Source organism: Mustela nigripes, chromosome 8 (assembly GCF_022355385.1).
Source record: "Mustela nigripes isolate SB6536 chromosome 8, MUSNIG.SB6536, whole genome shotgun sequence".
NCBI classification, from domain to species: domain Eukaryota; kingdom Metazoa; phylum Chordata; class Mammalia; order Carnivora; family Mustelidae; genus Mustela; species Mustela nigripes.
This window is the reverse complement of record NC_081564.1, coordinates 61,961,904-61,977,096: the sequence shown is the minus strand read 5'-3', so window position 1 is coordinate 61,977,096 and position 15,193 is coordinate 61,961,904. Positions and strand designations below refer to the sequence as shown.

At 35.2% G+C, this 15,193-nt stretch overlaps 1 protein-coding gene across 2 annotated transcripts; it reads left to right on the top strand.

Annotated features, from left to right (window-relative positions):
• Window positions 1-4,524: 4,524 nt before the first annotated feature.
• Window positions 4,525-14,614, top strand: SYT4 (synaptotagmin 4). Of its 2 annotated transcripts, none has more exons than XM_059409565.1 (4): window positions 4,525-4,853; window positions 7,789-8,603; window positions 10,412-10,529; window positions 11,874-14,614. In XM_059409565.1, the coding sequence occupies exons 1-4, from the start codon at window positions 4,820-4,822 to the stop codon at window positions 12,179-12,181; spliced, it is 1,275 nt and encodes a 424-aa protein (XP_059265548.1). In that variant the 5' UTR covers window positions 4,525-4,819; the 3' UTR covers window positions 12,182-14,614. The 2 variants fall into 2 exon arrangements, with proteins under 2 accessions (XP_059265548.1, XP_059265547.1); XM_059409564.1 differs by having other exon boundaries at window positions 4,527-4,853; window positions 10,409-10,529.
• Window positions 14,615-15,193: the final 579 nt, after the last annotated feature.

The following is a 15,193-nucleotide window of genomic DNA, read 5'->3' as shown; positions in this document are numbered from 1 at the left end:
TTGAGTACTGGTAAGTCAGAGACTTCATAGTGTAGTGAAACTTTGACTCTGAAAAGAGAGAGAAGATATAGACAATCAGAAATTGGAAGAATGCAATCTGACTCTAACAATAATAATGAATCTACAATTATGAAGAAGAGGGTCAATAAAGACAGACTGAATAGCTGTGATATATTGCTGACCAATCTTTGCTTTTTCCTTTTTTTAAGTTTTTACATTAATTCCAGTTAGATAACATACAGCGTTATATTAGTTACAGGTGAACAATATAGTGATTCAGCAATTCCATAGATCACCTGGTGCTTGCTCATTGTAACAGGTACACTTCTTAATCCCCATCATCTATTTAAAACATCCCCCCACCCACATCCCCTTTGGCAATCTTCAATTTGTTTTCTATAATTAAGAGTCTCTTTCTCAGTTTCTCTCTCTCTCTCTTTTTCCTTTTGTTCATTTGTTTTGCTTTCTAAATTCCACATATGAATGCACTCATAGATATTTTTTTCTTTCTCTGGCTGACTTATTTTGCTTACCATTATACTCTCTTACTCCATCCATGTGATTGCCAATGGCAAGATTTCATTCTTTTCCATGGCTGAATAATACTGCATTGAATATATATATTTTTATATATGCATGCCACTTCTTTATCCATTCATCAACCCATCCATCGATCCATTGATCTTGGGCTGCTTCCATATCTTGGCTACTGTAAATAATGCTGTTATAAACATAAGGGTGCATGTATCCCTTCAGAGTTTTTGTGTTCTTTGGGTAAATATCTAGTGGTGTGATTGTTGGATCATAGGGTATTCTATATTTAACTTTCTGAGGAATATCCATGTTGTTTTCCATGTGGCTGCACCAGTTTACCTTCCCACCAACAGTGCTAAAGGGTTCCTTTTTCCCCATATCCTTACCAACACCTGTTGTTTCTTGTATTTTTGATTTTAGACATTCTGAGAGATGTGAAGTGGTACAGCATTGTAGTTTAGATTTGCATTTCCCTGATGGTAAGTGTTGATGAGGAACTTTTCATATATCTGTTGGCCATCTGTATGTTTTCTCTGCAGAAATGTTCATGTATTCTACCCATTTTTTAATTTGATTATTTGGTTTTGCAGTGTTGAGTTTTATAAATTCTTTATATATTTTGGTTAGTAACTCTTTGTCAGATATGTCATTTGCAAATATCTCCTCCTATTCTATTGGTTGCTTTTTAGTTTTGTTGATTGTTTCTTTCACTGTACAGAAACTTTTTATTTTGATGTACTCCCAATACTTTATTTTTGCTTTCATTTTCCTTGCCTCAGAAAACAAGTTGCTATGGCTGATGTCAGAGAAGTTAATGCCTATGCTCTCTTCTAGGATTTTTATGGTTTCAGGTCTCACATTTAAGTTCTTTCATTTTGGATTTATTTTTGCATTCAGTGTAAGAAAATGGTACTGCTGATCAATCTCAATAGGAAATACCAGGCAAAAGAAATATAAATGTAATTATCATCTATTTTCCCAGTTCTGAAGGAAAACTGTCTATTCTTCCTTTAGGCAGTAAGCTCCATTAGGATAAGGATCATTTTTGTCATCTAATATATATCCCCTACTTACCAAAAACCTAAGAATTAGTACATGTTTAATAATTGTGTATTGAAAGAAAGAAGAAAAGAAGAGAGATGATAAGCTTTTTCGTGGTTTGGGTTAATGAGTTTTTCACTCACGAGCCCTCAAATCCTAATTTAGGTTGTTACAGAGTAAATACTGAATATGTTGAAGAAAAACAAATGTGCAAGTGGTTCATAGTGAAAGGATTTCTTGTGATACTAATTGGGAAAGCATTTGTCTTGCAAGATTTGGAGTTGGGTGTGCTTGTAATATAAATCTTTTCCATTAACATCAGAGCCAGCATTCTTAATAGAATGATATGGAACATTAAAACAATTATCCATTTTCCATTATCAGATACTTTCTTCTACTCCACCCACATACCAGTAAAATGCCTTTGTATTACTAATCTGGGTATTACTAAAGATTACTGAAGATCACCACAACATTCTCAAAACCTTTTGAGATATTATTTTGTAGAAGATCCTAAACACATCTAATAATACTATTTTTAAGTAAGGGACTAGAGAAAATACAGACTAAACTATATTATTGAATAAACTGTATAAGCTTTATCAATCAAACTATATATTAAACTATTTTTTAAATGATTAAAATGGATGTAAACAATCCTATAATGAATCACCAATAGTCTTAAATTCAACTGGATTTCTTAAAAACAAACAGAACTCAAGTGTTCTTTTCATTGTTTCTCAAAGTGTATATAGATATTTGTAACCGGAATCCAAAATTAAGTAGGGTAAATACTGAACCATTTCAATAGTCAAAGAATCATTCTGAAGTAAACACTGCCACTTGTACAGAATGGTCTGTTTCCCAGGGAGGGAACTTGTTTGAGGCTGTGTGTTTTGGGTGGCAAAAAGGTGGTTACCTAGCAACAACCCCTCCTTCCAAGTCTCCACTGCTAGAATGGTATTGTTCACGTCAGCAAATTGATTACTTGTTTGCTGAATTGAAAGAGAACAATGTAATAATGTGGTAGGGTATAAATCTCAAACGTAAGAAACTTACAGGTTTTTCCTCTGTGTTTGATCATCTTCCCACTCCTTATCTGGTGCTGGTAGAAGCTTGTTTGAAGAGATTGGATAACAAAGAATATGCTGTTCATCAAATGACAATGAGAGAAACAACTGATGTTTTAATTAATAACATTTATTTCTGTTTTCTTTTAAAACAAGCAGTGAAACAGTTACTATATTCACAATAGTATTAGCTCTGGGCAAGAGGTAATTTTATCACAATGTGTCCTTAGAAATGAGACAGCCCAGGGTGGGATGGAGTTCTGTAGTAACAGAGTTTAAATAGTCTAGACAGGTTTTAGATGACAGCATTTTGCCACCTGAAGGTAAAATTAATGAAATACTAATTTATATAAAACATACAAATAAGGTACTTATGTTTACAACAAATGAGTTTAACCATATGGTAGCAATAACTTAGCCAGAAAATACACACTCTGGTAAACCTCACACCATATATTTTGTTTACCTATCATATATGCATAACAAATAAATGCCACTTTCATCTAATGAATGTCTATTCCTAGGAACAATCCCACTAGGTTCATGCATAACTGAGGAAGCAAGTAATGTGAATGAAGTGAAAAGATAAGGATACAAAATATAGGGTCTGCCAATGGAAAAAAAAATCAATGCAGTAAATTAACTTATGTGCTTTCATAGCATGACAATATAAGATTTTTAAAAGTCTGTTAGAAGAATGTTAAAATGCCAAGTATGTGGGAGCAAGTAGAAAGGGAAAGAAAAGGACTTCGGTTTATAAAATTTTCCATGATGCAAAAGACTGAAGCTAATTTTTCCCCAGACACAGTCCTGACGCTCAGAGCAACTGTTTGCCAATGTGGAGGAAACTGTCACTTGTACAGTAGCTTTCTGAGAGCCACCCAGTACCCCCTCCTCCCCCATCCCAACACATACCTAATGCCATTTGCTCACTGAGCTCCAGAGCAAGGGAATTCTTTGCGGAGCAATAATTGATAGTTGGAGTTACAACCTGAGTTCTCTCCTTTGGAAAATTGCTAAATATTTGTTTTAAAAGGCACACTCTTCAGATTAAAATTAATCAGATTTTGGCACCAGATATTCTCCAGTTCCTCAACCCCAGAAATATCATCAGTTCAGAAAAACAACATATTTGAAAAATATATATTCCTTTGAAAATAACCAATAATTATTAATTTCATTCATTTTCAATTTTGGTCTGATTCTTGTAACTCTTTTGCACAATCCTATTAGAAGTCAGGTCTTTTAACCAGAAACGTCATTCCAGGAGCAGTCTCATTATATGCAAAAGTCATAACTGAAAGTGAGTCTGAATATAGAAGGGATTATTCCCATCTGTTCCTAAGTACTTTAACTGGTCAAATGTCAGATATTAAAGGGAGGAGAGCTGATAGACAGATGGAGCAACAGCATTAGCAAAATGTCTAGATTATTTATTAGAAAATAAGTGATTATAGTGGGAAAACTGTTGTCTTATTTCAAATGGATCAATGTGCAATGGATTCTTTTCTAACATAGGTATAAAGTATCAAAGAAAAAATTAGAAAGGGAGAAACATATTCCTGCATGTCACAATGTTCATTTGATGCAGAAATTTCTCTCTTCTCATTCTTACCCTAAATCACCTCTGTAAATTTCATTATTCTGATAACTCACAGACACGCTTTTACTGATCTTGATGATCAGAAGATCTTCTATTAGAAACTGACGGGAATGAGTTTGGGGGCTCATTTCCATGTGCCTCTGAGCCCCCACAGAGTAGCAGAGCTAATCTCCAGTAGTCCAACAGTTAAAATAATTGATGAGAATGTGTTGAATCCTCAGGAGAGAAGGGAGGAAGAAAGAAGGAGAGGAGAGGCTTGGAGGGCGGAGGGGAGGAGGGCAGGTGCTGATTTCAACCCTGTAGCGTCAGGATTGCGTCAATTCGGGTTTCAGCCACGTCTAGTGTCTCAGAGACGAGCTTCTCAGAAGAGCCAAAACAGGAACAGGGGTGGTAAATCACTGTGCGAGAGCAAGTGGACCTCCCTCTTTGCCTCCTCCCGTTCCAGGCGCAGGTCCCCTGAGCTCGCGCTGTTGTTTTCAGCACTCAGGAAAGCCAGCGCTTCAGATCCAGGCAAGTGAATCAAGCCAGGGAGTTTTCCGTTCAGCACCTCGGACAGAGCACGCAGCAAAAAATGGCTCCGATCACTACCAGCCGGGAAGAATTTGGTAAGCAAGTTACTCAACTTATAACTGTGGTTGTTTCTTGAATACTCCAGAGTGGGCTGTGATGTTGGTGTTGTTCTTGTTGTTTTTTCAGGGGATGCTGGATATAGATTTCCTAGGTAGTTAATCTGAAAGAGAATGAGAACTGGAAAGGGGCAGTCGTGGCTTAATTCTGTTGTTTCTCCCTTCCTTGCTATCTTTCTCCTCAAAATTGCCTTCTGCTGGGGAGATTTTACATCCAAGAAGTTCCTAAACGTTCATGTAGCTCTGTAAATCGCAGCATGCGCTAAGTAAAGGAAAGGGAGTCTGTTGTGTGTTTTTGGTTTCATTAATTCTGTAGGTGATTTTTATTTGTAGGTAAATCTGTTTTTAACTTACCAGAACAAGCCAATGTTTCTGGGATTACATAAGGGTTTGATCTCAGTATAAAACAACTTGAATGTTGGGGGTTTGGGGTGTATATTTCATTTTGCAGTGTACCATAAGGTTGTTTTTCTCTGCTATGTTTTTCTTGTATCCTTGAAATATGTTGCTAGTGGAAGACAGAGAATCCTCTGATGCTAGGGTTAAAGTGGTATTTGAAATGAACGGACTTGGTTCATTGCATTTCGCAGGTGAGGTAACCAAAGCCCAGAGATGTGAGAGAAGTATGGCACGTCAAACAGTTAACTAAAAGCTACTGGAAAGTAAAATTAGGAATCCAGTTTTCCAATTCAATTTCCCTCTTCCTATACCAAATTTTTGGCACCATTGCTCTCCTTCTCTCAGTAAATAAAATCAGATGTACTTCAAATTAAAAAGTCATATTTTTAGGTCCCATTATATTTCAAAGACAGGAGATGAAGTTTTACTTACTTTACAAGTATTCAAAAAAATCTGGAAATTTTATAGAAGTTTGTGAATAAGGAATGATATTTATGAATAAATCACAATTGTTATTAAACTGAGGGAATGACTGAGGTCTTTACTCTCAGAAGCTTAAGACCTTATCAGTGGAGAATACAGAGGGAGTACGTGCGTCTTTCCATGATACATTGAATATTTTGCCTTATGACATAAGTATTGAATAGAGACAATCTGTGACATTATATTCAGAAATGAGTTTCCTTTACAGCCTTTCATTTGGGTGATTGAGTTTATATTGTTGTGATGTTTATTCCTGATTTCTGATTTGAAAATAAGAAATTTTCTAATACTGAGGCATTTTCAGAGATAGGGCTAGGGAAAAATATGTTCTAGCTTGGGCCATTGGTCTATTTAGGGGGGAAAAAAAAGGATCATTTTTCTATTGCATTTATTGTTTTCCTAGCAATGACTTTGGTTTTGCTTCTTGGCCTTGGATTATTGGAGAGTCCAGGAGTGGATTTTTCCCCCCCACAGAGACTTGAATAGGAGGAAAAACCAAAAAGCTGATACTAAGTTTAACTGATTATCTTTAGCTCTCGCCTCATTCTTTTTCTGTAGTATTTACTGCTTTTTCTACTTGGGGAATTCAAAGGTTTATTTTTCATCTTTACATGATCAGTTCCTTAATCTAATTAAACTATGGAATATTTTTACTGTTGTTTTTTAATCTTATATATGTCTGCTCTTATTTGTCATTACTGATTCTTATATTCTTTGAGTTCAGTTTTGAAATTATGAAGTAGATATGCAAAAGATTTGGGGGGATGGGGAATGGGAGTAACAAAAGATTGTTCTTTCAGGGGTTATTCCAACAAGCCTTAACCCTTTCTTGACTGGGACCTTTAACTTTACTATTCACTATTTGGGATAAAAATGCACAAGAATGAAACTAAATCCAGATAATACTACATTAGTTATATTCACTATGATTAAATTAAACATTGACTCAATTGCTGCTCTGTGTCCGATATAACAATACTGCTTTTACTTAAACAGTGTTACTAATCATTAGTTGGAGGAATATGCTTACATATGGGGCATGATAAGCTTCATGCATAATCAGTGCTACCTAATGTCAGTAATTTAATGTGCCCTCATTAAGGTAAGAATGCCAAGTTCAATTTTATTACCATTTGCCATGTGGAAAAATGTTAGAAAAAAATCAGTTATGGATAAAATTGAACTCTAAATTATCTATATTCACTCTTAATACATGCTAAAGAATGATGATTCATTTGTAGCCATTGTTTTATTTTTATCCCACTTAGGGATTTGTACTTCAGATAATTCAGTGTTTGAGAAATTTTGGTCTGTATACCAGGAGTTTGCAGTGATAGAAGTTATATAATAACAATACCCTGCTGTTCATCTTTTTTTGTTCTTTTTTCCTTAATGTATGTAATATTTCTCTTACCAGTGTTCCATAATTGAAATGGAAATTATTGATGAGTTTGTGATAATAGCAGATAATGTTCCTTCATTTCTTCAAATTCCTGGAACCGCTAGCCCTTAGATGTTTCCTTATTGAATCTGGGATAAATAACAAACTAATAAGAATACAAAATTTCTCAGTATTTAAAGAATGTGCATTTAGAGTTTCATGGTCAGTAAAAACTGATGCTTCTGGGAAGCTTCAAAATGTCAAGAAAGTATAATGAAATTAGTACTGATTTATCATGCTACAGTTAACTCACATTATCTGAGAAAACAAAGGTAGGTCAGGGTCATTCAGCATCCCTCATCCCTGACCTAAGCCTGGTCACCTTTTTATTTTATTTGAAAAAAAAAAAAAAACCCTACTGAAATGAAGAAGTTTCTATCATAGTGTATTTCTTTTCTGTATGTCACGCAGTATATGTGTTTATTCCTGAAGGTGATATGAAATGTGTACATAACTCATACCCAGAACAGTCAGAAAGTAATCCAATCTGTGCAACCTACAGCAATTGCCAGCTCCAGCATGCTTTTCAAATAGGCTCATATCTCCAACTCTACTCCTTTAATGTATTTTATTGGTCATTTGATTTTTCAGATGAAATCCCCACAGTGGTGGGGATCTTCAGTGCATTTGGCTTGGTCTTCACAGTCTCTCTCTTTGCTTGGATCTGCTGTCAGAGAAAATCCTCTAAGTCTAACAAGACTCCTCCATATAAGTTTGTGCACGTACTAAAAGGAGTTGATATTTATCCTGAAAATCTAAGTAGCAAGAAGAAGTTTGGAGCAGATGACAAAAATGAAGTAAAGAATAAACCAGCTGTGCCAAAGAATTCATTACATCTTGACCTTGAGAAGAGAGATCTCAATGGCAATTTTCCCAAAACAAACCTCAAAGCTAGTAGCCCTTCTGATCTGGAGAATGTGACCCCAAAGCTCTTTTCAGAAGGGGAGAAAGAGGCTGTTTCCCCTGATAGCTTAAAGTCCAGCACTTCCATTACTTCAGAAGAGAAACAGGAGAAGCTGGGAACCCTCTTCTTCTCCTTAGAGTACAACTTTGAGAAGAAAGCATTTGTGGTGAATATCAAGGAAGCCCGTGGCTTGCCAGCCATGGATGAGCAGTCAATGACCTCTGACCCATATATCAAAATGACGATCCTCCCAGAGAAGAAGCATAAAGTGAAAACCAGAGTTCTGAGAAAGACCTTGGACCCAGCTTTTGATGAGACCTTTACGTTCTATGGGATCCTGTACACCCAGATCCAAGAGTTGGCCTTGCACTTCACAATCTTGAGTTTTGACAGGTTTTCAAGAGATGATATCATTGGAGAAGTCCTTATTCCTCTTGCAGGAATTGAATTATCTGATGGAAAAATGTTAATGAACAGAGAGATTATCAAGAGAAATGTTAGGGTAATTCACTTTTAGTGCTTAAAGTATTTAGAAACAATCTCTTATGTAGCTTTTGTGTATCTAGGGGATTTTCACTAAACTATAAGTTTTATACATATCATCTTTGCCATGTTTAATTATTATTAATCATAATCAAATGGGGAACAAGGGACTAGAGTAGATGAAAGAAAATTTAATCCACAACTGAAATGCTTAAAGTATTTTAATTATATAAAATAAATAGGCATCCATTATGGGTATTTAAATAGCACTTATATAAATATTTCTGTTAATGTTTATCATAAGTATTTTGACTAGGACTTCCACTTAACCTAAAATGCAGGTAAATATTTCTTATTCATAAACAAGTTAACAACAATGTTTTAACATCAGCATAATTGAATTTGAAATTGAAATTGAAAATTAAATCAGTTTATCCTGAGGATTTGGAAGTTGTATTGACTTTGTTATTTAAATATAGTTTTATATATTTATATATATTGTTATTTAAATATAGTTGTATTTAAATGACAAAATGACATATTGTTATTTAAATATAGTTGTATTGGAAGTTGGAATGGCTTTTCAAAGATGAGCCATCACATCATTTGAATTATAAATGTTCATCACTATTTTGTATGACAAGAAGTGAGTTACTCTGCCTTTGTAGTTATATGGCTGTAGTAGTTCTGAAACTATTAGACAATGATAAGATACCAAATTTAATCCCATTTCCCCCTTTAAAAACAGAACTCAGTTGATTTAAACTGTAGTACTTCAGAGTAATTTGTTTCTGTAAGGCATGATTTTATAGAATACCATAAAGATCACCTTTGTTTCTTTGTTGAAATTATGAACAATCAAGGTTCAGAAAATTAAGTAGCTTGTTTGAGACACCAAGGTGTTTAGTGGCAGAGTAGGAATAAAGATCTATTCCCTACTCTGATTCTTCTTGAACTACTTATTCATATAATGACCCCATGTCAGTTTTTGTATATAGATTGAAGTTCTAGGAGCTCTGGCCCGCCATCATTCTTAGTTATAATCTAGCTCTGAGTTTACATATTTGTTAATATCAGGTAATACTTGTAATTTGAGTTCTTGGTCTTCTTAACAAATGTCTTTAAAGTACAAATAAAATCTAAGTAGCATACAAAGAAGTATCTTATGATACCCTCCAAAAACAAAGTATTAAAAAATTGGGTCAATTCCTTCAAATACTTAATTCATTTCTTGGATTTGAAAGAGGACTTTGAGTGGGGGCTAGGGACAGAGAATTTTAACTCCATCAGTCCTCTGGGACAGGAGATGGTAGCAGTTAGAATAAATGTCAGTTGCTCTGAATTTAAATTCCACTAATGTCAGTGTTTTTTAAAAAATCAAAATCAAATCAAACTTATCATGAGTCATTTGCCCTACATAGATCCATTCAAATGATTAGACATTTATTAATAACTTCAAAAAGAAATCATTTAGTTAAAAAGTAAAAACAGATAAACAAACAACAACAACAATACCTCAGTATAGGCTGTATTCTCAATATCCTTTTAAAGATTTCTAGTAATGGGTGTGGTTAACTCATTACAAATTTTAATATCCGGTAGTACCGAAAACCACCACAAGATGGCAGACAATTGTTTTTAGAAGGTGATCGTATGGAACAAAACCTTGTGATTGCTGTTGAATTCTTTAGCATATTAAAATAAAAAGAAGTAGGAAAACTATATTTAAATAACAATATTGTATTGTTTTAAAATATTTTTAAGTATGAATTTCAAAACAAGAAAAATAATAAAAATATTTATACCACATCTCTCTTTGTTTAGAAGTCTTCAGGACGTGGTGAGTTACTGATCTCTCTCTGCTATCAGTCCACGACAAATACTCTGACTGTGGTTGTTTTAAAAGCTCGACACCTGCCTAAATCTGATGTGTCTGGACTTTCAGGTAAGAATGCTTCTGAAAAATTCAGCCTCAGTGTATAAGTAATACATTGGGCAAAATAGGTAGCAACTTACATGACTTTGATTTACCTTTTACCCACAAGCGCAAGTGATCTGATTGTTTTTCTGTTTCTCATTTAATGAAATAACAATGTAAGCCAGTGCCATTAGCGAGAAAAAGAAAACTATCTAGTCTAAGTTTTAAGCCATTGCTAATACATGGTAGATATCTGACTGTATGGGTTTGAAGCAGAAAACAGTAATAAATGCTGAGGTAAGAGATCATAGCCAAAAATTTCTCAATGGTTTGGGAGAAGAGTTCTTAATTTTAGTATTTTTAGTGAGCCTGCCTCACCAAACACTTATGCTTCTGTTGTTTTTATTATTTTTCCTATAATTCTTTAAGGATCTGCTTTAAACATTAGCTTTTAGTTTTGTGACTAATTGAAAAAAATTCCTTGTTGTATCACACAGTGAAAAGAATACTTGACCTATGGAGTAAAATCATCTGAGTTCAAATTCTAACCCTTCCATTTTAGTATATAATCTTGACTGTCTTTCATAATCTCTGTACAAAGTAGTTGTAATAATGCTTACCTTGAGGGGGATTGTGAAGACTAGAAAGATATACCTCATTAAATAACTTCTATTTCTGTTATTATTACTACTATGGTTTATTAATGGCGGTTGAAGACATGATCTTAAAGTTTTGGATTAGGACACTCAAATGAACTCACATGCTTCAACCAGAAAGAGACAAAAATAATATAATTAAATATATGATAAGTAGCATGATCCTAAAATCCATACATTAAGGGTGACACAGGGAAGGTGAGCATTGGAAAACAGGAAGCAAACCCAGCTGGGGATTAAAGAAACACAAAATTTAAAGCACTAAAGGACATTGCCATTGTGAATTCTAAATGCCCGTACAACAGAAAAGTAGAGAGGTAGAGAGACTCTACCAAAGTCATACAATTCAATCAGGTTAGGTCTTGTCTAATGCTTTTTTCTTCTATCTTATTTTCTGGACTGAGTTATACATAATCAGAATGAGCCATTAGAAGTTTTTGTTGTTGTTGTTGTTGTTTTAATTATCTCTTCTTCTTGCCATTAAACTCCCTTTCCCATCCTATGGTTTAGAACAGTTTTCTCTTCACATTGCATATTCTTGTTTTCATTTTGTTGGCAATAGGTCAAGCTTGATCCATATTTTCACTTTGCTCTGACACCTTTTCATTCCAATCTCATTTTATTGGCATGCATCAATCTCTAAGGGCACCATTACGTTGAGATCAACTCTCCAGCCAGGTTCTGCCAGGATAATGTCTGTCATTTACCATTGCAGATCCCTACGTGAAAGTGAACCTGTACCATGCCAAAAAGAGAATCTCAAAAAAGAAGACTCATGTGAAGAAATGCACCCCCAATGCGGTGTTCAATGAACTGTTTGTCTTTGATATTCCTTGTGAGGGTCTTGAAGAGATAAGTGTTGAATTTCTGGTTTTGGATTCTGAAAGGGGGTCCAGAAATGAGGTGATAGGGCGGTTGGTCCTGGGTGCAGCTGCAGAAGGCACCGGTGGAGAGCACTGGAAAGAGATCTGTGACTATCCCAGGAGACAAATTGCTAAGTGGCATATGCTCTGTGATGGGTAGTGTCCTAGCCATGATAAGTTGGAACTTAATGATTTTTACTAAGAAAGGAGCAATTTTCTTTCCTTTTTTCTCCTGATTCGTGATTACTAGCTTGTGACAGCAAGCTGCTCCTTTGTTGTTGTTGTTGTTGTTTGAAATGGATTGAATTAGCAGACCAGAAAGTAACTGTAAATGTGTATCATGATATTTTCCCCAATATTAGAGAAGTTGGATAAATTTTCATGAGCTACTCAGTCTCTTCTGCAGGTTACCAGAGTAGCTGAGCATTTTATGAATCCTGCAGTGCAATCCCAAGCTATAGATGTGGTTTAGAAGGTGATGATCTTGTGGGAACATGTCACGGGAGAGCGATGTGATTTTTAGGATTTGCAAATGAAGAGCATGTTTTCTCTTATGAAAATTCATCCATTTTTCTTCAGATGGGGAAATCAGTTTTTATTTAAATCCAAAGATATTAAAGAAATGTTCTCTAGTTTGTTTTTATTCATTATGTCATGTGCAAATGGTTGTCTTGCATATAAAAGTATATGGTCATTTCTCTTTGTAATTATTTGATACAACTTATTATACCAGGAGTATCTTGGTTTTGTTTCAAAAGGACAGTGAACAAGCTGAGAAATCATTTTATTAAAGGGCTGAGTTGAGAACACTGTGGCTGAAATATTATTTTTCTCCCTCCTAAGGTTATATGTGAGTCAGATTGTTAGAAAATATGATCTCACATAAGAACTGCGGCCTTGAATTATTCACTGCCCTTCACAAACATCAGTGTAGTTGAAGAAAGCCCTGATTACCTTTGTGAAATTGTGGAATTAGTTAGTGGGTAAAGAAATAAACTTCAGCTAGAAATCCAGTTAGAAATGCAGCTTTCTGAAAAGAAATATGTACGGTACATAAGTGTGCATTCGAGGCCATCCCTCGTCTGCAGAAAGGACATGACTAAGTCTTCTAGCAGCTTGTCCTCCCCCAGAAAGGACTAAGCTACTATTTGGAAAGACACAGACAGACTTGAAGTTTTAACCACTGCCAGATAGAAAGCATCACTTAAACCAAGAAACTAAGTAATGCCTGAAAAATAGCTATACAGCAAAGCCTAATATAATTTACACGTTTTCACACAAAATCTATTTAGGCTGTCAAATTAGCACAACAAAGTATGTTTCACTATCTTTCCTAGGCTAATTTGTCTTGAGCTGTTGTCTGTGGAGCAGTTTATAGACTTGTGTCTTTTGTGGTTTGCCAGTGCCAGGGCTCTGAAATTGTGAAAACCTGCTGGAGAAAAGCAGCACCCTGGGATTACTTGAAAGGACAAATGTCACCATATTTGTGTTTTTAGAGCCTATGAGTGAAACTGGACACAGTTGAATTATTAAATATGCAAGTTAGAGATAAAGTCTACTGAAAAACTTACATTTTGAGTCAGGTTTTGTGTCAGTACCTTAGCTGTTTTTGAGAATGTGTTTGATATCTCAGTGTTTGTAAATTCTATGACAATGCATTTTCACAACAACATACATGCTTTTTATGACTATGCCTAATGTAAAGAAAATGTTTTACATTCTGTATGTACAAAGATCGAAGTCTGCCTCTTTTTTGTGCTTTAAGATGACTTTGGGATTAAAAAAAAAAAAAAAGAGTATTCCCTAATCATTGTCTTTAATCCAACAGAAGGTCACCTCACAGCATTTCCATAAAAGCAACACAAAATGAATCGTAGTCAGTGTGTGCTTTGGGGAGGTCAGATGGCCTTTTTATTGTATGTATATTTGTTATCATGGACCATGGAGTAGAATCTATTTTGGAGTTCTGAAAAGTTGTGAGGAGTCAACTCGAAGTATCCTTCACAGCAGCCAGAAGGTAATGGTGGTACCAAGTAAAGTATGGTTGTTGGAGGGTGATTTTTCTTTTTTCTAATTGGAACAGCAAAACCAACAATGAATACTTTCAAAATTACAATGAAGAATTTGTAAATAGTTTTTAGTTTTTAAAATTTAAAGTGTTTTTGAGTGTGAAAAGTTGAGTAAAACTCTTTGTAACTGCTTTTAAGAAAAGAAAGAAGGAAAACTAGAAAGGAATTGAAACAGGCAGGGACATCTGCGATCCCATCATCTTCTGAAAATTAAACTGTTTTATAATGTATTACAATATCAGTGTGAATATCTTGAATTCTGTTGCAAATCCTGCACTGTATGAAACATGTAAATTAACTGTTTGTCTGATTAGCCAATCCAACCACCCTCATGGGGAGGTCTCTGTGTTTGAAGAACCATGTAACTCAGTAACTGACTTGTTCTGATGTTGTGACTCAATAGAAGTGATTTGGAAGGAAGCATGGTGTATGAGATGGTGTCTGTTCTTTTGTGCCAGCTCTGTATGATGTTTGTAAGACCATGTTTGTAAGACATGAATAAATTGCTGCTTTTGCCCAACCCATTTCAACTCAAACTTTTTGCCAATAGACTCTGTATTAAGAATTCTATTATTTCTTCCTAAGCTTCAAGTTTCTTGAATGCATCTCCCGGCGCAGAATAGGGATCACTAGGGATTCAGCACCAAGGTCTTCCATATATTTTATTTTATTTTGCTTAATCCTCATAACAATCATCAGGGAAAATTATGATTATCCCTGTGTTACAGAAGCAAGAGGACTTGAGGAGCTTAGGCAGTTGACTCAAGAGCATATGGATAGTGAATAAAAGGATTTCTTGGCTGACTCTGCTCTTCCCTCCCTGCCAAACCACTCTCCTGGAGAAGTCCTCGTCAATGAATCAGCTAGACCCTTAAAGGAGATAATGTCCAAATTCTGTGACTTACCTGTTCTTCTTTTCTTAAAATATTTTATTTAGTTATTTATTTGGGAGATAGAGAGAACATGAGTTGGGGGGAAGGGCAGAGGGACAGGGACACGCACAACTCCCTGCTGAGTGGGGCTTGATCCCAGGACCCTAAGATCATGACCTGAGCCAAAGTCGGATGCTTAACCAGCTGAGCCACCCAGGTACCCTCAGACTT